A 27,143-nucleotide genomic window follows, 5' to 3' on the forward strand; every position below is an offset into this window, starting at 1 on the left:
TACATACTTTATTGTAGTTTTTTTTCGGATAACTGCCGTAGTCTTTGGGGCTATTTTTCGGCCCGAGGGACCTGCGAATCAGGGCCCGAGTGACGTAAGGTAGCCACGGAGCGACTTCACTTATGTGGCGAATTGTATTTTTCCTAGTGAGGGCACACCCGACTCTCAAAAACGCCCGAGATCGGAAAATAACATTTAAACACTGTGTCATGCAAATTTCTGCTGTAATGTTTACAATTCTACCCGAGTCAAAAGATATCAAGGATGTATCTACGTCTGATTGAAAACTTCAATTATATTTAAATCATCGAAACTTTAAAAAATCGTACTTGATCAACTGACGTTGACCTGCACGATTTTAATAACCATTGCAGTCAACGTTTATTAGTAATAATAACGGTAAAACTAACACGTAAGTAATAAATAATATTAGATGAATCATGTGGACTTTACATGGAATTTACCGTCACTGAAACTGACGTAGTTCAATGCAGAACCCACGTACTGTACATCAATCACTCTCGAAGCGCACACTATCTTCATCTTCACTTCTTATTCGACAATAAGCATGCTAAAAAAAATGATATGCACGTGCGCGTAGAACAAGATACAGAAAGAATATTAAAAAATAGTATTTAGATAAATGGCACCGTCCGTTGGCAAACGTGAGTGAAGAGCCCGTCGTGCAATTTCAGAACTCGCTCATCACACTTGCGTTTTATTTAATTAAATAATTTTTTAGTTTCATGCTACTCTTTCATTTTTATTTTTGTGTTTTCCATATGTTTAACTTCGTTGGTGATGATACTGGTTGAGAACTGGGCGTCGATTCGTGACCGCCTCAAATATGTCTTTTTTCCTCGGACACTTGCCTTGGCTAATCATGTACTCGCCGAAGATGCAGTTAGGCATCGTACACTTTTCGCTCCGTATACATCTGAAACATGAAATTTTTTCATATGATTGAAACGGATTCTAGCAAATGGTTAATTTGTAATAATAATTTTGCATAATTCGGTTTTAATATGATTATCAAAATTTAAAATAAACATGTGGCCCGATTTAAGTTTTAGTATGTTGTCTTGAAAAACATGTCATGCTAGACAACAAACAGACATTAATATGATTTACAAGTCTTTTACAACTTTTTTGAATATTCCAACTGATTAAAAACGTACCAGTTAATACGGCAAAGTGGTTTTAATATTAATTTCATGAGACTGATTACACGGCTCAAAGCGGTTTGTCATTACTTATATACTTACTAGCAGCCCCCCGTCTCGGCTTCGCCCGAGACTTACTAAATAAAACACCGTAGTGTGTTGACATGTAATGTGAAACATTTTTAGTTGGAAAATTTTACACACATTCCCGATACATCTCAGAACAAAAATCTTCTTATTAAAAACATATTTTTTCGGAATCCATATAGTTTATTTGGTCAAATAATAAGGTGTAAAAATTCAAAAAAATAATTATGCTGAAAATTTATGCCATAAAATGATCGATGGCTATAAGAAGTTGTTGATTTAGTTTCTTCTGTGTAATTCACGAAAAGGGCTATTTTTTAAAGCTGTTAAGATTTTAAACCCCCAAAAAATTTATATTAAAAAAAAATTGTTTTTTCTTATATCTCACAATTTTATTACCAGAGCAACAAAGTCCTGGACCTTAAACCCATCATTTTTATTGCCACAAAAACACAAATACATTTTCTACTCATTAAAAAATCTGAAGTAGGATCTTTAACGATTTCAGAGATTGCTGTGAGGGTACAATGTACAGCTGATCTCTCACGTAATGGACTCTTTAGTTGACGATTTTGACGCTGCTGTTTCAATCTCGATAAATTTTCTGCGTCAGTTTCTTGACGCCTCAAATTGTATTCATTAGATACATTTGAGGTTTTCTTTCCAATATACCCTTTTGCGACTATTGGTATGCTTACGACTTTTATAACCCCTAAAGACTATTTTTAGTCAACTTTTTTAATTTTAATACATTTGTTGGCAAGATAGTTCGACGTTTGATGGCCCTAAAAAAGACCGGTGAGCTTCTTAAGATAACTCTTTCTTGACTGCAGTTAACAGCAATTGTGACTGCCTGGATACCTCAGGGTGATCTTCTCTGGCTTACTGTTAAAGACCCAGACTGATTAGGAGAAAAATTACAAAGTCCGAAGCTTTGGGGCTAGTTGTAGTGCTCTTTCCCAACGTCTCCCGGTATAACGTCGAAGACGTTGATGTCTAAAGCACCTTTTTTATTTGCAGATTCAGTTGTTTTAGTGATCTTAGATGGGGAGATTGGTTAGTGATACTTGTCCAGAGGAGGCTGTCCCGTTGGCTCAAGTTTTTTTTCCTTTATAGCTGTTATAGGTTTGCCCAGCGCAGACCTTGAAGAGGATCAGTGATTCCTGGTTGAATGCTTAAAGTCGAGAGGGTAGTATAGGGTCGTTGGTCACCGGGTTTTCCAGCCTTTCGAAGAACAACTCCGCAGGTGACGTCTGCCAGTGAATAGCTGACTTGGTTTGATAGCGCCCGTCTTTAGTTAATATAGTCTTTTAGTCGACGAATCGCTTCCGGAAATGGTAATAAAAATGTATTTGTTGGCAAGGTAGTTTACACTTAGGTGGCCCCTAAAATGAACCGATGAAACTGATGGTTAAGTAGGGAACGTAAATACTTATAATGGCCCTAAAAAGCGCCAATGGTGAAACTTCCAGGCTATTATTATTCCCGATGATGAAGAGCTGGCTACGGGTTGCTTGATTCTTTCCCTGGGAGTCTCGATGTACGGAGACTGTGATGGAGGGAGGTACGCCGCTGACCAAAGAATATCTCGTCTCAGGTCGTTCCCCGGATAACCAACTGCTCAATTGTTCATCTTTAGACGGGAACATGTGGGTAAGCGCGTTGGGGAACGCGACGACCAAGAAGGTAGCCGTTGTGGCTTCCCATGCCTCTCAGAGCTGTTTTCCCTTGCTTACATTCGTAGCCACGAATTCTCTAACTTCACCAGGTGGGAAGGTGGAACTGCCACACAACTCTCAAGAGTTGGTGCAGATTATGGTCTGGCTAGATATGTCTCCTGGTAATTCTGGCAGAGACGGTATCGGTTGAAAGAAATATATTTTTCTTTGATTGCACTCATCGAGATTCAGGGTGAAGGGACACTTAGGTCCCTGCCCCTTTGGAGAAGAGTGTCGTCCGTAACCGGGATATCCTGCTGCAGGAGTATCACCAGCTTTCTCTGAACAGCTTGTTGAGCTGCCGAAGCTCGACCAGAGATTAATCTCTGGCTCGACTATACCTCTATCGATACGCTCCGGCTTATTATAACCACACTTATTTAATTATGTTGCAGGTAGCTTCGATTTTATGTCGACGCCACCTAGCGGATTTTACTGAACTAAAGTGAAAAGCTGGCGTATTTTTGCAAAACTTTGAGCTCATTTATTGCTATTGTTATTAAATTTTTTAAGATAAAAACTATACTAAAACCATCTAGGAAGTATCATGAATCAGTGTGCAAAATTTCAGCAAAATCGGTTCAGTAGTTTTCGCGGTTAGCGATTACAACGGTTTTAGCGACTTTGCTTTATATATTAGTAAGATAAGATACGCTACAAAGATATATCGTCCTACTCATAAAGTGTGAACATAATTTTTACTTCAACGCGACAACCTGAGATGTATCTAAAAATTTTTTAACTGTAGATTAAGATAATTTAATCCCTGGAACCATTTTATAAGCAATGTTTAAAAATATTATTCAAGACTGATGCGGAACTGTTCAAGGATACTTTAAGTTAGAAATTTTCTTAATAAAAGATTGATGCATTACGTAATAAGGCCTATATATTATTGATAGTATCAGTCAATGTTTATCACATGAGTGGTGAATATCAAGGGAATCGAAAAATATAAATTTTATTAATGATAAAAATTTAAATTTTAAAATCGAATAAAGATATAAATAATTTGTTTAATAGAAAATTATTTAAATTTTAGTTAAAATACTTGAAAAAAATCAATATTTCACCAAAGGAGTTGACGTATGAAATAGGCAGGAAGTTGAACATCCTATTTATTATTTATTGATGCATAACCAAATAATTTGTCAGATTAGGTGTATCGAAATTGTAAACAAACAGTTTGAATATGATTGCAATTTGCACATTACGCAGTTGCATAAGTTTGTTGATTTAAACGTAAAAAACAGGATTGATCAAAATTTTACGTAAAAAGTTTTTTCCCATATACTTTTAGACTCTGTTGATTGCAAGGTGTTTATTTTCTTCTTAAACTTGAACTTGACGATAAAATAACTATATGCATGAAAAACAAAAATCATAGGAAGTTCTTACAGTCTATCGTTGACGGATAAAAAGCCTTTGCCTTGCTGTATTCTTATGCAGGGAACGTCGTATTCTGCACAGTTACACTCGCACAGTCCATTGTTCGTAATCTTCGGTGTGAACTGTGTTGTACAGCGACATCTGGAATTTCAATTTTATTACATTAGTTACATTATCGTTGATGTATAAGGTCTCTGTAAATTACTAATAATACCAGAAGTAAGAAATCTTTTTTTATTAATTAACTGTATGTACATTTTGAGTTGTCATCCACTTTCTCTTTCATGCAAGAGAACAGGAAAAAAATTTTTTTTTTCCTTCGGACCTTTTTTGTGACATTAAGACGTTTCTTAGTTAGTAAAAAGTATCTGGCAAGATGACGTATTTTTAAAAATTATAGAAAAAAATTTAAACAATGTTAAGGTGCAATGGTTGAACATTTATTTTCTATTTTTTAATTAAAATTATGCTTTTTTTCTTTGGCAATTTTTATAGAGCTACACATTTATTGGTAAGATTTTAAATTACAGTCTAATAGTCTATGTCCTTTTACGGCGTATTATTATGTGTTGAAATTTTTGTGAGTATAAAAAAGAGAAATCAAACATTTGAAGGTTCAAGGTAAGGCGTTTATTCAACAAATATCTCAAAATACGTCCAAAAGGATGGGAATGTGCAAAAAGAGGTATAAGTAAAAGAAAAGGTTGGAGGGGTAGAAGAAATAAGTGGGCAGAGTGAAATTTATGAACTCACGGCTTTTTTGGTGGCGTCGGATTAAACACGTTTTGGGGCACCGTGGAAGAAGGGTAGTGGGATCTCAAGGGCCGACGACCCATGGGTTCATCACTTCCACTGCCTCTGGGATCCTTTCTTTCAATGCATTCACATTCGGTGTGATTGGTGAAAGAAAGTTTCTCGATTGCCGTTGCACCATGGATATGGGTAACCTGCACACAAGTAATAAAATACGTAATATTTTTTCTGTATATTAGGTAAAATAAAAAAGTGTAATTTATATATATATGTATATATATATATATATATATATATATATATATTCGAGTATCAAAAAAACTATCATGGTATCAAACTATCATGATTAAATTGGGATTGACGATAAAGAACTTGATTTATTGACAGTATTTTTGTTTTCTTGTATTTGACCAGATTATCGATGTTACCAAGTAATTATTATTAGACAGCCTACTTATATCACGATAAATTGTATCATTCATTGAATCAATGGTGCTCAAAGACTCTTATACGTTAAAAACCAAAAGACTGATTTTTTTTTACTGACTCTGAATTTTCCCAAAACGTAGTGTACTTCCTCTAAAACCTAGTACAGTCTAATTGTAAATTCTAACGTAAAGTAAGTGTACCAATGCTTGACTACCTTAGTAGGCCAATTTATAAAGTACTTCGTAAAAAAAAAAAAAAAGTAAAATTTCAAGTCTTAATGTGTATTATTGGATAGCTTTGACACTATCCGAAGCTGTACTCAGGATAAATAATTTTTTGCAAACACAGAAATAATGTTTTTATTGATTATTTAAGTCGAATGTCCCAATTCTTGGCCACCGGAAAATTTGCCACTTTTATTTTATTTTTTCATTTTTTATAATTTTTCTGTTTTAAATTGGATTAATTAATTAGTCTTTTTTATTGAGAGCTTTTTCTCATAAAATTTTTGAACTTCTTACTGCATCAATCGTTTCTTTAGTAACTACTAGCAGCCCCCCGTATCGGCTTCGCCCGAGACTTACTAAATAAAACACCGTAGTGTGTTGACATGTAATGTGAAACGTTTTCAGTTAGAAATTTTACCCATATTCCTGACACATCTCAGAACAAAAATCTTCTTATTAAAAATAAAACAATAATTATGCTGAAAAGTACCGTGCGTTCTTTATGTCATAAAATAATCGGTGGCCATAAGGAGCCGTTTATTTACAGTTTCTCTCGTGTAATTCACGAAAAGGGCTAGTTTTTTAAAATGTTAAGATTTTTAACTCCCAAAAAATTTATAATAAAAAAAAATATTTTTTTTCTCTTATCTCACAACTTTATTACCAGAGCAACAAAGTCCTGGACCTTAAACCCTACATTTTTATTGCCACAAAAACACAAGAACATTTTCTATTTATCTAAAAATCTGAAGTAGGATCTTTAAAGATTTCAGAGATTGCTGTGAGGGTACAATAAAAAGCTGATCTCTCACGTAATGGATTCTTTACTTGTCGATTTTGACGCTGCTGTTCCAATCTCAATAAATTTTCTGCGTCAGTTTCTTGACGCCTAAGTAAAATTGTATTTATTAGATACATTTGAAGTTTTTTTTTTCCAATCCACCCTCTTGCGACTTTTGGTATGCTCAAAATTTTTGTGACCCCTAAAGGCTATTTTCTGTCAACTTTGTTAATTTTAATACATTTGTTGGCTAGGTAGTTTGACGTCCGATGGCCATAAAAAAGACCGGTGAGCTTCTTAAGTTAACTCTTTCTTGACTGCAGTTAACAGCAATTGTGACTGTCTGGATACCTCAGGGTGATATTCTCTGGCCTGCTGTTGAAGACCCAGAGTGATCGAGAGAAAAATTACAAAGTCCGAAGATTTGGAGCTAGTTGTAGTGCTCTTTCCCAACGTCTTCCGGTATAACGTCGAAGACGTTGGTGTCTAAAGCACCTTTTTTATTTGCAGATTCAGTTGTTTTGGTGATCTTAGATGGGGAGATTGGTTAGTGATACTTGTCCAGTGGAGGCTGTCCCGTTGGCTCAAGTTTTTTTTTCTTCATAGCTGTTATAGGTTTGCCCAGCGCAAACCTTAAAGAGTATCAGTGATTCCTGGTTGAATGCTTAGAGTCAAGAGGGTAATATAGGGTCGTCGGTCACCGGGTTTTCCAGCCTTGCGAAGAACAACTCCGTAGGTGACGTCTGCCAGTAAATGGCTGACTTGGTTTAATAGTGCCTGTCTTTAGTTAATATAGTCTTTTAGTCGACGAATCGCTTCCGGAAATGGTAGTAAAAATGTATTTGTTGGCAAGGTAGTTTACACTTAGGTGGCCCCTAAAAAGAACTGATGAAATTGATGGTTAAGTAGGGAACGTAAATACTTATAATGGCCCTAAAAAGCGCCAGTGGTGAAACTTCCAGGCTATTCTTTATTATTATTCCTGATGATGAAGAGCTGGCTACGGGTTAGCTTGATTCTTACCCTGGGAGTCTCTACGTACGGAGACTGTGATGGAGGGAGGTACGCTGCTGTTCAAGGATATAACGTCTTCGGGTCGTTCCCCAGAAAACCAACCGCTCATCGTTAGACGAAAACATGTGGGTAAGCACGTTGTGGGGACGCGATGACTAAGAACTAAGAAGGTAGCCGTTGTGGCTGCCCGTGCTCCTCGGAGCTGTTTTCCTTGGCTTACATTTGTAGCCAAAAATTGTTTGACTGCACCAGGCGGGATGGTGGAACTGCCACACAACTCTAAAGAGTTGGGGCAGAGTTTGCTCTGGCTAGATATGTCTCCTGGTATTATGCCGGAGACGTCATCGGTTAGAATTTTCTATCGCACTCATCGAAATTCAGGGTGAATGAAATCGTAGGTTCCTTTCCCCTTAGAGAAGAGAGTCGTCCGTAACCGGGATATCCAGCTGCAGAACTATAATCTCCAATGTCTATGCAGCTCGTTTAACTGCCGTAGCACAGATTCATCAGTTACTGAGACGCTCCGGCCTATTATAACTACACTTGTTTAATTCTGTTGCAGGTAGCCTTTATATAATGTCGACGCCACCTAGCGGATTTTACTAAAGTGAAAATCTGGCGTATTTTTGCAAAACTTTGAGCTCATTTGTTGCTATTGTTATTGAATTTTTAAAGATAAAAACTATACTACAACCATCTAGGAAGTATCATGAATCAGTGTGCAAAATTTCAGCAAAATCGGTTCAGTAGTTTTTGCCGTTAGCGATTACAACGGTATTAGCGAATTTGCTTTATATATTAGTAAGACAACATTTTAAATACCAACAAAATCGTGAACACCGTTCCAAACATGTTTTAAGCAATGATTGACTTTTTTGTATGATTGTCGCACACGCATTCGTTCGTAACAGAAAATTTACATTCTTGCGTAGCATAATTGTGAAACAAAATAGAAAATTATCTGTAAAACTTTGGCTAAATCTTTAGCCAAGTTCCGAGTATTAACTGTTTGTACAAAAGTTCTTTCAATTTTATAAGCAACTACCCCTCTTGTATTATTATCTTATCTTACTAATGTATCAAGCAAAGTCTGCATCGAGAATGGACATGATAGTCGTGCAGCTGGGTATCCCGGTTACCGACGACACTCTTCTCTTATGGGCAAGTGACCTAAGTCTACATCCAACCTGAATCTCCAGGATTGACGACAAAAAAAAATTATTCTAACCGATAACGCTAAATGTAAGCTAGGAAAGATAACTCTGAGCAACATGGGCAGCCACAACGGCTTCCTTCTCAGTAGTCGTGTCCCCAACGGCATACCCACATTTTCTCGACTAACGATAAGCGGTTGGTTATCTGGGAAATGACCCGAAGACGAGATATTCTTTGGTAAGCGGCTACATAGAGACTTCAAGGATAAGAGTCAAGCTACCCTCAGCCATCTATTCATCATCAGGAATAATAATAAGGAATAGCTGTAGGTTTCACCACTGGCCCTTTTTAGGGCCACTATAAGTATTTACGTTCCCTACTTAGCCATCAATCTCATCGATTCTTTTAAGGGCCACCTAAGTTGAAACTACCTTGCCAACAAATACATTTTTACTACCATTTCCTGGAGCGATTCGTCGACTAAAAGACTACGTTAACTAAAGACGGCCACTATTAATCCAAGTCAGTCATTTACTGGCAGACGTCAAGAGCGGAGTTGTTCGTCGTAAGGCTGGGTGAGAAACCAGGAATCAGCGATCCTCTCCAAGGTCTGCGCTGGGAGAACCTAACAGCTATGAAGAGAAAAGAAACTTGAGCCAACGGGACAGTATCCACCGGACAAGCATCACGAACCAATCTCCCCATCTAAGATCACCAAAACAACTGAATCTGCAAATAAAAAAGGTGCTTTAGACACCAACGTCTTCGACGTTATACCGGAAGACGTTGGGAAAGAGCACTACAACTAGCTCCAAATCTTCGGACTTTGTAATTTTTCTCTCGATCACTCTGGGTCTTCAACAGCAGGCCAGAGAATATCACCCTGAGGTATCCAGGCAGTCACAATTGCTGTTAACTGAAGTCAAGAAAGAGTGTTCTTAATAAGCTCACCAGACTTTTTAGGGCCATCAGACGTCGAACTCCCTTGCCAACAAATGTATTAAAATAAAATAAGACGTCCAATGACAGTTGGTTAATAATTGAAATAACGTCCAATGGTGGTACTGTCAAATTTTTTAGGTATTTATTACAAAACACAACTACGTTTCGCCCGTTTGGACAATGTCCCGGCCCTAATTAGGTACAAAAATCTCTGACTCTTACGAAAGGGATGTAAAATCGTAATCACATTCGTCGTTTTGTTTTTTAATAAATGTAAAATTTGACAGTCCTTGAATGTTATTTTAAATATATTAGAACTTAACAAAGATGACAAAAAACAGCCTTCAGTGGTCACAAAAGTCTTGAGCATGCCAAAAGTCGCATGAGGGTGAATTGGGAGAAAAACTTTAAATAATCTAATAAATACACTTTTGGGCGTTAAGAAACTGACGCAAAAAATTTATCGAGATTAGAACAACAGCGTCAAAATCGTAATTAAGTAGGTAATTTTTTTTATAACAAGTCACTCAAATATTTTTGTGTGATGTGGGCTCCTACGAAAGGGCCCTGAACCCAGACGTATGATATATGTATATATATTTCTCTCCCCAAATATACCTTGACTCTCATTACAGAACTTTGGATACTAGAAGAAGAGATCGTGAAATGTTTAATGATATCAAAAATAAAATATAATCAATCAGGCGCATTTGTTAAGAATTTTATGAATTCAGTGATTGTGTATACGATCAGCAAGAATAAAATGTCCGCCATCAATCAGCTCATGCTCAACAGGTCTATTTAAAATTACAATAATACTAAAGATGCTTAGTATGTACAAAAGCGATGATTAATCTTTTTATTCAAAAGAAAAAATGTTCATATGGCCATGACCAAAGTTGATGTAAGTAGTAAGTTGTAGTAAGTTTGTAAGTTAGGGCCTACAATACAATGAGAACAAAATAAAAGCAATAAACTTCATTTATTGATAATAAATACATTTATAAGTTTATGAAAGATTCTTAAAGTACGTCTTTTGGAACAATTTTGCGTATTTTTTTTATAATTTTTGAAGCAGTTTTTGTAAATAACAATTTTGTAATACAAATTGTAAACAGGTAACACTCTAACAACGTAAATGAGAGTATTAACTGGATACAATCTGGTTGGGTAGTATTGTACATATAACTTTAAGTAACGTGAGCTGAAAAAATTGTGTGTCAATTAAATTTTACTGATTGACACATTCCATCGTACATGTATATATTTTCCTGTACATATATGACCTCTTCATTAACACAAAGCACATTTTGTACCTCATTTCATTCCATACATTTAAAAATATTTCAAAAAGCCTTGCCTTTATGCAGCACTATTATGATAAGACACCGTAAATGTCAACTTTAGTATTTTTCAAATCTGTATTCTCAAAAAAGAAGTAATTCTAGGCGCCATTTTATGTTACACTTGCGCATTAAACTTTTACTTTTTAAATCCGTAATATCTCCTCTTTACGGCGAACAAATAAGTTTAAATTTTAAAAACATGCAATTTATCTGGCTCGCGTCAACATCATTAAACGCATTGATAAGTTGGATTTTAACATTACGTTGTTATAGCTTTTTTAATTACTCTACATTATTACCTAGATCATCGACAATCATTATTATAACCATCTAAATATTACGTCGTTCCAGGTGGGATATTTCATTTTAATAAAAAAATTACTATTATTGTAAGAACACACATCTGTTTATACGTTCTTCCAGATAATCTTAATTTTCATATGATATTTTCCATGAATCTTGGTGTTTTTATTACTTGTGTAATAAGTAGGTACATCAGAAAAAGTGAAATCTAAGATTACTGAAAAAACTCGTTCATTGATCTCACATGACTCAACTTTTTACGTGTGCAACAGTTTTAAACTATATTTTTTGCGATACAGTAAGTAATTGTGACCATGATCTAAGATACTTGCCTAAGTTGTAGGTTTAAGATTTTATTAATAATTTTTTACATGAATTCAATCGATTTAAAAGCACAAAACTAAAAGCATACAATTTTTTAGAAATTAATTTTTATAGCAGTAATTAAAGTTTTATCATAGCTTACGTATTTTTACGTTTTCTGCATACTTCACACACAAACGTTACAATAGCAAGAAAATATCCGAGTACAACAATACTCACAATGCTGTTACGAAGTTCAACATATTTTGCAAACAAATATTTTTTCTTACGGTTTTTATCAAAATAAGACGATAATACATCTCTTATTTGAGTTGTGCTGTGGTGGGGAATATTTAAAAAGTCAATTCCAGTAGCACTTGAAGAGTTGATTGTACTAAAAAATTCATTCATGTCTTTCCAATGATGATATAAACCCATTTCAAAAGCTGTATCTAGATGATAATTCAATTTATCAATAAAAGGTGAAGAGGCTGAAACTAAGAAGTAACTATAATAAACCTTATATGCAGTTGTGTATGTAAGTGACTTTACTTGAGATCCATCATTAGAAAAAGCATTGTATAACATGGCGTACTTCAGGGATTCTCTGGTGTACCAAATACATAAATTGATGTTAGATGAAAACAGTAGGTAAAGGCAATTTTTATCTTTAGCATTATCAATTACATTCTCATAGCTCTTTTCATTAATTTTTAAATTATAATCGCCGTAAGAGTAGAATTTGAGCAATCTTTTTGAATCAAATGTACAATGTAAATCAATAATAGAATCAATAAACTCTTTGACTGTCATTATCTTTTTTTTTTTTTAGGTTGGAAAAATACATTTTAGGAAAGAACTGCAAAACATGTACAATAAAAAACGATAGTACAACATAAAAAAGTAAGAAAATTATTATATTTATCACAAACAAGGATATAGATCTCAAACACCGTAAGGTTTGTTTTTTCTTGTGTAGAATCACTTGCGTATGAATAATTTCGTGTATCACTTGATTTGAAGACAATAATATTTTTTTAAAAAAAAAAGTAACTGCAACGTAGAATAAAGTTACAATGGTTAACACCAACAAATCATAAGGAACCAAATTTTTATGAAACCTACGATGTTTGACTAAAATAGTACGAATCTGACTTGGATTAATTGAGTGAGTCACTCTACCACAGTTTTTCGGAAAATCTATAAATATTATTGTTTGTAAGAAAAAATCAGCCTTATTTGATGCTAGTAAGATACAATTGCGAGTCAATGATTTTGACTCATTGATAATTTTAGGAATGCCCTTAAAACTCTCGGTAATGTATTGAACCCAAAGTTTATCATGATCCTGCCATTCTGTAAGACGCGACAGTGGTTTCCTAACAAGAATAGTTAAAGAATAATTACATAAGCTGTTAAACTTTTCTGTAAACAATGACTCATTTGTTAAATACGGTCGATTGTAGTACATATTTTGAAAAGGATCGTACTCGTGTAACAGAATGTGACGCTTATTATTTCCAGGCTTTAATAGCTTTTTTCCGTTGTATTCATACTTTGAGATAACTATTTCTACGACAGAGACGAACAAGTATTTCAATGACCACAAATCTTTGAACAGTTTTATTATGTTCTTTTTTGAAGTATTGTTGTAATTCACAAGAACGATAAGACAATTAGGTCGTTTGCCGTGAAGTGAGAGACTTTTAAACAGCTCAAAGTGGTATGACAACTCAGTGTTAATATCTTTACTGTAGCAGAGATCAATAAAGATGATTTTAAAATTAAGATTTTCAGAACTTTTTCCCAAAAGTTCCTTTGTGTGGCTCAAGTACTCATTCTGATTCGGTACACGTGCAGCTTTAGTTGTAGTGACGACAGGAAAATTTTCAACAATACTTTGAAAAATGCTCACGGAAGTTGTCGTCAAATGTTTAATGTCTGTTGTTACTACAGTCGCACTTTTGAATTGCGAATTATTTGTCAGGTAATTCGTAATATAATCTGAAATCTTACATTGGGTGTGACGCAAGGCATGAGCCGTAAGAAATATAAGTAACGTAATAGCTTTGTCAATCTTTACTTTTTTCAACATTTTTGAACTTACTTAATCGTTAATGTTATAGCTTGTCGACTAGTTTAATTGGTAAGATACCTCACTTGTAAAAATACTTTAGGAGTTACAAGCAAAGCTAACGCTTCGGTCTTTGCCAAAGAACTGAATATGATATTACTGATGTAATATCCTAACGAAACTACGACATTTATTTGGATACAACATTTTTTAAAATTTCGTTTTGTTAGAACTTAATTGCTCGTAATATTTTAAGTGTTCTGAAATAAAAAAATTATAGCATTTAGGATAGTCAATACTCTAGGAGTACTGTTGGTGTATTTTTAGAAATAATTTTCATACCTCAACAGAATAAAATATTTAGTTGGCCGATATAATACGTAGAATTGACAAGTATAGTGAAGTCGATAATGCATTTCTTATTCAGTAGGTAGTTTAAGTAAACAGTCATATTCGTGTTGGGGGAATACTATTCGAGGGTATGGTTGAACCGACCGAACACTCGTGCAAAAAATTAAGATGTACAAGATAAGTAAAATCGTACAATAATTTGTTTGGTCTTGAATAGACAGTACCATCTGCAAATCATAAAGGGTGATCTCGCCTCAGGACAAAAAAAAAGAATTTTTTTTAAATGTTGCTAAAATTCATACATCAAAATTTTGACATGTTTTCGATACAACACAATACTATTCAACAATTCGTAAATCTCATATACCGGGTATTTTATCCTACGTATCACTTAATTGATCTTTCCTTTGATAATCCAATTTCATTTGTCTCAATGTAAGCGTTAAGTCTTTGGATAATAAGGCAACACTGTGCACCTCCTAATCACTTTGCGTGCACAGGCAGAAAGTTTGCTCACGTTCTCAATGTACCGTTTTAGGGCCCCAGGAAAAAAACGTCGTTTGTACTTAAGGCACAAACACTCTTAGAGCAAGTTTTAAATACTCATTAAAATCGAATCAAAAACCACATTAGAAAAAGGTAAATAGTGGTTTCATACCTGATGGGCACTAAAAAAAAGTTTAAAGTAGAAAAAATACGTTACCCTTAATTTGATTTAGACATTTCTACTTACTCAAATGTGTGAACGACTCAGCCTCTTCAAGTGCAAAAATATGGCTAATAATCTTAAATTTAACCTACTAAAAACTTATCAAAAGGACTATTGCGATCTATTTACTGAAAATAGAACGTATGAAATAATGATAAACCAGTTGCGAAAGAAAAAAAATTGTTGCATATAATAATGGATAAAGAAGACAAGACAGATTCGATGTAAGAGAGACATCCAAACTTTAGGCAAACTGTAATCTTAATAAATAAAAAGTAGTTTCATTGACTTCGGTTTTTCCTAGGGTTTCTCCACAGGGAGGTGAATTAATGTTATAGAATGAATTTTTAGTTCAACACAGAACGAGAATTGTCACATAAGCATTTGTTGCGTTTTGTAAGAAACATTATAATTTGCACATAATGCGTTCCACATTTATTTAAGCATGTCAGACTAATAGCCTCGACTAATCAGTGTGGCCTTTTTTTTCTGCACACTTGAGAATTTATAACCTTTTTTTTTAAATTGTACTGTTTTCAATTCTTGAGTATTGCATTACTATTACTAAGAATGATTTACTCATTGTCAACGTTTAAATTTATTTTTCTTTAATACTATAGTAGTTATTATCAATTTATTAAATTATAATCCATCTCAGTTCTCATCAGTTGCATTCAGATCGTTAATCATATGTTAAGAGATGTATGAATACACAGCTCCATCCCCGTCCAACCTTTGCTGCTAAGGTTATTTTATGGGCGAGAAATAAAGTTTCTGTGAGACCACCTCTTGTTGTTTTATTTTAACGAGGCAACTTTAGCAATATTAAAAAGAGCCAATTACAGGAGAACTATGAGCAACTCTTTCTCTCGTACCTTCCATACTTCTAACTCTACTGCTTGCTCCATTCTTATTTCTCTATGTGTATAAGTATTGTGGTGAAACAGTCAGTATTTTTTCGCTTTTAATAACAATTTATCTTTATACAATAATACGATTTCTATTAAGCATAATATTTAAATAAATATAATAATAACTATCAAAACATTTAAAAGACTAAATGTAGAGTAAGTAAAGGACTGCAGGGTAAATAAAAGGTTTCGTGTGGGGCCAGTAATTCAATTATACAGTAACCGACTGTCCCAAAAATAAGTAATAGCATGGTAAATTATGTCTGTAATATCATTAATTTAAAAAACGTAGAGATTGTATACCTGATTGTTTACAAGGTCTGATTGCTTTCTTGTTATTTTGAAATCATAGATCGTAGATGATTTTACTTATTTTTTGAGCATGGTTTCTATAAGAGTAAGTCACACCAAAATTTAATTTTTTTTTTGTTTTGTTTTTTTTTCTTTATATTTCGACTCATACTTATACAAATCAATCGATGCAATAATTTATCAATAATCAAAACAGTCATGGTGGTTTCCAAAGCTAGTAATTAGTAATTGCTATTGATAAATCCCCAATCATTATATTTTTTTTACAAAACCTATTCTGCGTAAAACGAAAGATGTAATTGTTTGTATGGGAAATTAAAACAGTTCGAGTACGAGACATGTACAAGAGACCTGTATCTTACTAATATATAAAGCAAAGTCGCTAAAACCGTTGTAATCGCTAACCGCGAAAACTACAGAACCGATTTTGCTGAAATTTTGCACACTGATTCATGACACTCCCTAGATGGTTTTAGTGAAGTTTTTATCATAAAAAATTTAATAACAATAGCAATAAATGAGCTCAAAGTTTTGCAAAAATACGACAGCTTTTCACTTTAGTACAGTGAAGTCCGCTAGGTGGCGTCGACATAAAATCAAGGCTACCTGCAACAGAGTTAAAAAAGTGTGGTTAGGGAAGGGAAGGGACCTGGGTGTCCATTTACCCTGAATCTCGACGAGTGCGATTAAAAAAAAATTTATTCCAACCGATGACGACTCTGGCATAATACCAGGAGACATATGTAGCCAGAGCACGATCTGCACCAAGCACCAACTCTTAAGAGCTGTGTGGCAGTCCCACCATCCCACCTGATGCAGTAAGAGCATTTTTGACTACAAATGTAAGCCAGAGAAAAACAGGTCGAAGGGGCATGGGCAGCCACGACGGCCTCCTTCTCGATCGTCGCGTCCCCAACGCGCTTACCCACATATTCCCGTCCAACGATGAGCGGTTGGTTATCCGGGGAACGACCCGAAGACGAGATATAGATAGATAGTATCTTTATTGGCATGAAATATACATATACAGCCTGAGTAAGACGAGATATTCTTTGGTCAGCGGCGTACCTCCCTCTATCACAGTCTCCGTACATCGAGACTCCCTGGGTAAGAATCAAGCTAACCCGTAGCCAGCTCTTTATCATCAGGAACAATAATAAAAAATAGCCTGGAAGTTTCACCACTGGCGCTTTTTAGGGCCATTATAAGTATTTACGTTCCCTACTTAACCATCAATTTCATCGGTTCTTTTTAGGGGCCACCTAAGTGTAAACTACCTTGCCAACAAATACATTTTTATTACCATTTCCGGAAGCGATTCGTCGACTAAAAGACTATATTAACTAAAGACGGGCACTATCAAACCAAGTCAGCCATTCACTAGCAGACGTCACCTGCGGAGTTGTTCGCCGCAAGGCTGAGAACCCCAGTGACCGTCGACCCTATATTACCCTCTCGACTCTAAGCATTTAACCAGGAATCACTGATCCTCTCCAATGTTTGCATTGGGCAAACCTATAACAGCTATGTAGGGAAAAAAACTTGAGCCAACGGGACAGCCTCTACTAGACAAGTATCACTAATCAATCTCCCCATCTAAGATCACCAAAACAACTGAATCTGCAAATAAAAAAGGTGCTTTAGACACCAACGACTTCGACGTTATACCGGGAGACGTTGGGAAAGAGCACTACAACTAGCTCCAAAGCTTCGGACTTTGTAATTTTTTTCTCAATCAGTCTGGGTCTTTAACAGCAAGCCAGAGAAGATCACCCTGAGGTATCCAGGCAGTCACAATTGCTGTTAACTGCAGTCAAGAAAGAGTTAACGGAAGAAGCTCACCAGTCTTTTTTAGGGCCATCGGACGTTGAACTACCTTGCCAACAAATATAGTAGAACTTAACAAAGTTGACAGAAAACAGCTTTTAGTGGTTACAAAAATTTAAGCATGCCAAAAGTCGCAAGAGGGTGAATTGGAAGAAAAACTTCAAGTGTATCTTATAAATACATTTTTACTTAGGCGTCAAGAAACTGACGCAGAAATTTTATCGAGATTAAAACAGCAGCGTCAAAATCGACAACTAAAGAGTCCATTACGTGAGAGATCAGCTTTTTATTGTACCCTCACAGCAATCTCTGAAATCTTTAAAGATCCTACTTCAGATTTTTAGATAAGTAGAAAATTTTTTTGTGTTTTTGTGGCAATAAAAATGTAGGGTTTAAGGTCCAGGGCTTTGTTGCTCTGGTAATAAAGTTGTGTGATATGAGAAAAAAATTTGTTTTTTTAATATAAATTTTTTGGGAGATTAAAATCTTAACAGCTTAAAAAAATAGCCCTTTTCGTGAATTACACGGGAGAAACTGTAAATTAACGGCTTCTCATGGCCACCGATTATTTTATGGCATAAAGAACACACGGTACTTTTTAGCATAATTATTTTTTTGAATTTTTACACCTTATTGTTTGACCAAATAAACTATATGAATTCCCAAAAATTATGTTTTTATAAGAAGATTTTTGTTCTGAGATGTATCAGGAATATATGTAAAATTTCTAACTGAAAATGTTTCACATTACATGTCAACGCACTACAGTGTTTTATTTAGTAAGTCTCGGGCGAAGCCGAGACGGGGGGCTGCTAGTAGTACATATTTCCTTAAATTTATTTATTTGTAAGCATGAGCCTCTGGAGCGTTTCGATGCTTCTTCTGTAATTGTATGTCTGTATATCTCCCTATATTATATAGTTATTAGTGTGGGGCATTCCACATATCCCCTCCCAGCCATCCCACAAATAAGCTACAATTAGACCGTTTTCATCGTTAATTTGACATTTTCTAACTTTTTCCTTTGATCCCCCTCAGCCCCCCCCCCCCCCACAGTCCCCCACACAACTTTGCCTGTCCCTCTACAGCCCCCCCCCCACAGACCCCCACACCATTTTTCTTGCCCACCGACAACCCCCCACACTTAATAAATATGGTAATATAAAATTATTTTCTTTATTTCAGAATTTTGACGAAAGCGTTTTTTGAAGGAAAATGAAACCACGAGCAGATTTTATAATATTTTTTGAAATTTATAAATATTAATGTAATATGTGCAAAAACTCCAAATATTTATTTCTGTACATAGTAAGAAATAATGAAGTAAACTAATTTTTAAATCTGCTGTTTTTCAATATTCTTAAAAAAATGACATTAAAGTAATACAGATGAACTTCAAGTAATTAAAGATTTACGGAAAAAACTTTCAAACTTTTACGCCGGGAGTTGGCGCGCGGAGCGCGCAGGGGGGCGAATATTCATATGGCTATTTTAGAGAAAAAAATTATATTCTCTGACTATTTTTTTAAAAAAACAGAAAGTTATTGTTTAGATTATATATATATATATATATTTGACATACTTTATTATTACATATTTCGAGGTTGTGTCGGGAATACATGCCTTTTCTAAAAATATCTAAGATTTCTTTATACACTGTAGAGTTTTTATTTATGTTAAATAGTGGATTGAATGGTCTGCTAGGCATGAGGGTTCAAAGAAGGTATACAACTTAATTTGATTAAACTTGATTAGATTTTTCATATTTTTAACGTCGAGCGCACAGAAGCCACCTTAATATTTCACTATTTGTGTTGCAAGTCTAAATAAACTACTTTTTTTTACGAACATCACTGTTATTTTGTTTTGCAGAATAGATAGTTTTTTTAGTTCTACTTCGCGTGATTAATGAGACCAATTGTTCCCTCTTCAATGTTCCGGTATCGATGAATGTACTGGAGGCAACGAGCTTAAAAGGTGAATTTCGCACGGATAGCCTGTGCTATTTCTCGTGGCTCATTGTGCAAAAATTTCAATTCCAAATTCTCTCTTTAATACAAATGTATGCAAACCAAAACGTGAAGTCGTCACTCATATCGCACGCTATGTACAAATTAGCACTTAATACCCTCAAGTCAAATCGGGTACTTTGCACACTGAATGAGCAATTGAAAAAATCGTTATAATTGTTAGTACTGGATCTTATTGTTGAATCTAATTTATTAAACACCACGATTCTTGTTTGGTTAAATTATTGGGACCTGATGCTACGAATGTTATAATGTGGGTCAAACAGCAATAGTGTCAGCTCAATAACGAGAACCAACATAAAACCAAATTCAATTGCTGCTTGTGACTCCAATGTTAAAAAGAGTACTATCTTCATACATTTTATCTGAAAGCAATGTTTGAATTTTAAACTATTAGTTGTGACATCCTAGGTGTCGAAAATTCATAACAGGTACTTCGTAACCCTACTTGCACAGAAGGTGACGCATTTCTCGACATTCACAAAAATGAGATTCGTCAATGCAAGGCAGAAACGTCAAATTCAATTAATCCAGCCATCCGCTTTTAAAAATAAAGAAACAATGATCGGGTGAAAAAAAACTCATGCTGAGCGCAACACTATGTGTCCTTCTCAGTCACCAAGGCTCTTACGGACTCTTTGGAAGAAAAAAGCTGCAAACTCCGACATTGACGTGTAATGTCGCGCTACCCTACTTGAAGCTTCCTTCTCATTCACTACTGAATTGTGCCGACGATACGACGAGCTTTGGAGCAATTCAAATTGTACGATGAAAACACATGCGCATCTGGAAGAGCCCCAAGCTTCTTTCTACAACTGTGCTTGCTGATGTACAGTTTATCGGGATGCTGGCGTGTTTTAACTGTAAGCTTTTCAAAGCCAGGCGTATGAATAATAAAGGACTGTTTTCCCTTTGATAATTCATCGAACGATCAAGTCACGAAATGCTTGTCCGGAAAATTATGTGATCCTTTCATTGCAGATCGGATTAACGTTTGATGACACTGGTATTGTACAAAAGCTCAACCACTCCGTTTGAAGAACGTAATATACACTGCCAAACTTTTGCAACTAGTCCAGATCCCCATTCGCGCGTAAAGTGATTTTTTTCCTTTTTTTTTCTAATTAATCTGGTTGAACTCCAAAGTCGAGGTTACAATCTTTACTCCCATCCATTTCTCTTCCATCAATTTGGTACCGGGGTAAAGTGCCCGGATGGAGCTATCCAATTCCATGCCAGCATCCAGAGATTTGTCATCGACTCGAAAAAAAATCGAAACGGTTCTTGATTCCAATCGCTCCAAACCAGTTCTCCTCCGAGAAAAAGTGCGCCCGCGAGAGCGGAAGGAAAAGATATAGCCTGCAGTTCCAGAGACACACGAGGGAAACATTGCGGAGGTGCATGTCGTTCCAGCAGTCATAGGGGGCGGGGAAGGGAACTTATTCAGTAATTATTGTCGCGTGATGTGCAAGTGTCGAGTGAGATTAGAATTTTCGCAAGCAAGGCACGAACGTGACGTAAGGATCGGATTTTTCCACATAATGGCCAAGCGTCGAGCAGTTTTTGCTTTTTGTTACGTTGTTTTTTAATTATTTTGAGATGTTTTTAGTTGAGCTTTTTTCACCGTGTACGTCTCGGAATTGTTCAACTAAACAACCCACAGCGTTAATTGTTATCTTTATTATTGTGCATGCTGTACATGCACTGCAAATCGACCACATTGTAGCAGTCAGTAATGACTATTAAACCAAAACCACGGAAATACAGATTAAATTTTAAGGACTGAGAAAAAAGCTAAGAAATTCTGTCGGGTCTTGATTTTATGACATGTTTTTTGCACGAAACCACAATGTTCAACACCAATTACGTCGCTTGGATCTAAAATTTTAATTCAGTCAATAAAATAATTTGCGAAATAGCAAAGTTCCATTAAATTGACCAAGTAATTTGATTTCGAAATGTCACCTGAGAAATTCTATATTTTGAAGACAGCGTATACGTTTGCAATGAAATTCAAACAGTCTTGCGTGTCGTTGTGCAAGAAATCGCGTGCAGTGTACGTATGCTCTCTACCGACTGTCCGAAGTTTGCGTGCTCGAGGCGCGAAACGAGCTTTGGAACCTGTGTAGTTTAATCGTGGACTAACATCAACTTGGCTGAATTGAGTTGTAGCTTTACGTGCTTCTGTTTTTTCTTTTTCTTCCCGTCACATGCTGCGAAGCGTTGAGAACACGTTTCTACTCGCGTTTCTAGATGTATGGTTTTTTGGGTACTCAAAAAGTTGTTACTTTTTAAATCGATTTACCAAAAACTCCTCAGTCTCGCATTATTACTGAATCGAGAAATTTGGAAAAACAGTTTCAAGATACTTTAGTAAGCTTTTAACGTTCTTGCCCTATATTTAGTATTCTAGCTCATATGTGTGAAATCGGGGGCATAAATGTCTATTACTGTACATTTTACTTTGTTTTTAACATCACTTGATTAAAAAAATTTGTTTGGTTCGGTGACCAATTTGGTAGTATACCAAGAATTTATTGGCACTACGGTCAAATATTTTATATTTTATAAAAAGTAGAAACTGAAACAACGAGCTTTAATTAACTAAAGATTAGTTAGAACAATTAATTATAGATTTACACAAAAAATAAGCTTTCGTATTTCAAACCAGTATACAAAGAACAAATTTGGTAGTATATAAATAATTTATTGGCACTACTGTCAAATATTTTATATTTTATAAAAAGTAGAAATTAAAACTACGAGCTACAAACAATTAATTATAGATTTACACTCAAAATAAGCTTTCGTATTTTAAACCAGTAAAATTACTCAACAATTAAAAAAATATAAATAAAAATAAAAATAATTGAACCACACAAGAATCATGAATTTATCTTCGCAGTAAACGTAAACGTGATACAAACAATTTTTTTTATTTTTTTAAGAACTATAAAAAAATGATAATTTCTTCTGAAATTTTTCATGTGCACAAATGTTTTTATACTTATAGGTACTTGTAAACTCTAAGGGACGTGTAGGATTTCCCGGTGAACAAAATTTATCTATGTCAACTCAGTTACTATAACATGCGTGTTCGCATATCTACAATGTTATTCAGGGACGCGAGAAAAAACTTTGCAAGCAGTAAATATGAAGGCAGCAGCAGGAGGGACTTTGTTTCATGAGTTATACTTGACACTTGCGGAACGAAGAGGAAGAAAGAAAGACAAAAACCTCGGTTGCTTGTGTCTCTCAGGCAGACGCGAAGGGAAACAATGAGGGCATTGTGCTATGCAGTTGTAGACGCGCCAAAGAAGACGAAGAAAAAGAAGAAGAAGAAGAAGATGTTACATACATATGAAAGCACGAGTGCCATTGTCCTTTTTTGCTCTTCCGATGCAGGAATTCCACACCAAGCTTCAGAATTTACGTTTTTTGCCATTAACAATTTTTGGTCTTCGTATGGGAAATTAAATAAAAACTTATCAAAATAATTATCATTAAACAGTTTCCTTCAAGATGTATGAAAAATTTGCTTCATCTCAATGGAAACTCTCATCAACGAGATTACTTAGTTTTTTTTTTTTTTCTAGCAATTTACAAAAAACACACACGCACACATTGAGTACATTAAGACTACATTATAAGACAAAAAACCATGAAATCTAAATAAGGAATAAATATATAATGACTTAGTCGAGATACATAAAGAAACAAAAACTCTAAGATGAACAGAATGGTGAGATGAAAACACAAAGCCATATGTATATAAAACCCCCTACACAATCATTAGACTTAAATCAGTCATGACTGAGATAGAAGGAATGAAAAAAAAAAAAAATGTCACCTGAGACAAAAGGAAAAGTTACTCTAGTATACGGAAAAGTAATAAAAATTGAAAGATGTCAAAGTTGAAAAAATTTTTACTTGTATGTATTAAATAAAATAGGTTTGCGAACAATTCAAGACTTTCAGAATATCAATTTTTTGAGTATCCCATAAAACGTTAATTATTTAACGCTATAATCACAACCATCGTAAAACTGAAAAAATTTTCGACATTGTATACACACAGGTTGTCTAACCAATCATCTGATCATTTAAATTTACGAAATACGTTGGAAGTTCAGGTAATAGTGTAAGAGACAACACAAAATTTTTCAAAACTTTGATTATAGATAGCTTAACTAAAAGGATTAAGCTTGAATACATTTTCGAATTACTACATTTTAAATACCGGATTTTTAACATTTTTATGTAGTATAGGTTCGAAATACTCTGTTGGTGTAGAAAAAATTTATACTAAAATCCCTACAAACTCCTAGGTATAGTAGGTGTTTTATTATCTCTCACTGTGACACATGGAACTTCTTTACGTGGTGAGTACTAAATACGGATACAGTGTTATCTTTTTTGTAATCAAAGGTTGTCATTCCAAATTTTAAAAACAGATTTTATTTTCGTGTATAGTTTCTCAAAGAGTGCAAAAATTCAGCTGGAATAGGCAAGGATAACAGTCATAGTTTTGTAACAGAAATTACGCTTTTTAATGTCGATCCTTAGACTTTTTATAGTACAATGTGAGATGAATTTTTGAAATAGTTTTTCGGACCATGAAAAAATAATTTTACTTGCTTACATGTTAATAAGTTTTTCAATGAGATGAGTAAAGATAGGTAACTGTACAATAAACGCACAAATATACAGTTTCTTAGGTATACTTTACCAAATACTACTTTAATAATTTGGGAGTAGTCGGTCGTATTTTAAATAAGAATTTGGTAAAAACCTTTGTTAATATTTATACTCATAAACAAAGAAATGCATGCACATTGAACACCTAGTTGCGTAAAGCCATTCATTGACACCCTATATTGTGTGCAAATTTCACTTACATGCACGGCATCTTGATTCGAAAGACATTGTAATAAACTTGGTCCAGCATTACAACTGTGGTACAATGTACAATCTACATCGGTGAGTATTACATATGCTAAATGTGATTACATTATGATGATAACAATAATAACAATAATAGTAATAATTATTGTTGTTATCAATATTGTTGTTATTATTATTATTATGATCATTATTATCATTATTATTATTATTATTATTATTATTATTATTATTATTATATTACCTGTTGACTTTAAAATAAATATAAAAATTAAACTCAATGTACAATTAATTAGGTATGACTCATAAATCACTGAGTTGTTACATTTAATTAAATATTTGATGAGTTTTTCACTAAAATGTTTTTACTTAATAGTTTATGAATTTTTTTAGATTTTGGATACAAACTGTTTCAAATATTTGTAAATGATTATATTAAGAATATAAATCTCACTATTAAAAAAATAAATCTTTATCCCAGCATGAGATTTCTCAATATTACGTAACATTTCACATGGTATGTTTAAAATCTCACACTTGTTTTAATTCCAATTTACATACATGATGCATTTATGCTATTGTTTTTTCTAGATAATTAATACAAACATAAAAACTATTATTTAACTTTTTCTGTAATCACACAAAACTTGAGTATACATGTAGATGAATATTACATGCATTTACTGAGTCTTAGCTAATTGTAGGCTTACAATACGCAATTAAAAAGTACTCAATGAAATCATAACCTTCATATCTGTAATTAGTGTTTAATAATCATTTTTTTTTTTTTTTCGTCCAATGGCATTTCTCGGTAAAAACAATTCAATCATCGTGCATACACATCTGTACACAAGATGCAAATATTTATGCAAAAACTATCGCTCCTCGACGAGTATGAATCAACAATCATGAATTGGCGAAAAATAAAAATAAAAACACGTAGCTGATAACGACGAAAAACTAGTCAGGTGTAATTTTCTCCGAAGTTATTACTTCAAAATAACATTGCTCTTTAATTTAATTAAATTTAAATGAAAATTTGTAGTATAGCGCTGAACGCATTTGATCCACGCGTGAACAAAGTTTTTTTTTAAATACCAATGCCTCGTCATTTAAAAATTTACACTTTAATCGTATGAAAAAAATACAAAAAATTATGAAGATATGATGTTACGAAAAGAAAAAATAACTGTATGTACGCATCATCATTAAAAGCAGAAGTCACTAATCCACACACACTTATTGATGTATATTACTTAATAGTTTGATAATTTTCGCTTTTATTTATTATGCACACAAAAAGGAAAGGAAAATATTTTTTTCTTTTTAGTTTATTCATAAAAGGAAATTTTGACAATATTTTTTATACTTTTTTTTTTATTTTCAATTTTTCAGTTTTAATTATTTCAATATTTTACATAGATCCAAGGAATGACCAAACATATGTTGTAGTAGCCTATACTTCCTACCCAGTATTTCAATTCCTATCATTTATAAATGAAAAGTAGTTTGTAACTATATATGGCACAGTGCAAAATACTTGTGGAGCCTTCACCGAAGCCAAATAACGTAAGTAACTTTTTTGCAAGCTTTTGAACACCATATGACAAAAACCAAATAAACAATAAACCATGTATAAAATAAAAAATAAAAAAACAGACTGACACTAAACAATATCGTACAAAAATTGAAAAAGAAGCCTTGTTATTTTTATCACAAAGCCAAAGAAGAGATCAAAGCGTAGCTTTTAATACCTTCTACATCAATCGAAGCTAGACTCTGCTATTAAGAACTACAACTCGCAAGTCTAGATTATCGTCGAGTAAATGGCGCGTACCAACTGTGCTTTCGAGTAATAAATAAGTTTTATTGATTCATCAATAGCTAGTACAAACACTTTTGTTCTTGGAAACAATATCATTCCGTCCTTGTCATGATAAGCTTCAGTGAAGAATGTGAAGATACAAAAAACTTGTTTATCACAGTAAAATTTTACGTGTCTCCGTCAATTGGATTATTTTTATACGAACCAACAAGGTATTTGCTATTGATTGTCGTAATTAATTTTTTGCTCAGCAAATTAAAAAATTTATTACACTGGCAGGTGTGAGTTCTGTGCATGTAGAAGTTCTCATTAGAACGTTTTTATAACCACGGCGTCGGCCATCAACGCAATTAATAGCTAAATCGGTCACGTAAAAAAAGGGGAAAAAACACCCGTTTGAATATAATGTTCTTGAATTCATTTTAACATTGAAATTTGATTAGAAACGGTGACAGAATAACGATTTTACGACCGTAAGTAGAACAAGACCGTTTTTGGTAAGACATCCCGATACACCGAAAAATCTGTCTTAGCGAGTAGACCGAATATTTTTCTATTGTATTAAAATCAAAATTTATTTATCAGTCAGAGC

At 34.2% G+C, this 27,143-nt stretch overlaps 1 protein-coding gene across 1 annotated transcript in view; it reads right to left on the minus strand.

The window, feature by feature from the left end:
• Positions 1-330: 330 nt before the first annotated feature.
• LOC106640542 (uncharacterized) overlaps positions 331-27,143 on the minus strand; it is a 43,548-nt gene continuing 16,735 nt past the window's right edge. The window contains exons 4-6 of the mRNA XM_089589917.1: positions 5,111-5,304; positions 4,367-4,498; positions 331-937 (exon numbers count right to left, since the gene is read on the minus strand). Of these exons, the coding sequence (XP_089446043.1) occupies positions 787-937; positions 4,367-4,498; positions 5,111-5,304 (477 nt within the window). The 3' untranslated portion in view covers positions 331-786. The remainder of the gene's footprint in view (positions 938-4,366; positions 4,499-5,110; positions 5,305-27,143) is intronic.

Source organism: Copidosoma floridanum, unplaced genomic scaffold, assembly GCF_036245765.1.
Source record: "Copidosoma floridanum isolate Cflo_tuat_1 unplaced genomic scaffold, Cflo_Japanese_pri ptg000001l, whole genome shotgun sequence".
Classification (NCBI taxonomy): Eukaryota; Metazoa; Arthropoda; class Insecta; order Hymenoptera; family Encyrtidae; genus Copidosoma; species Copidosoma floridanum.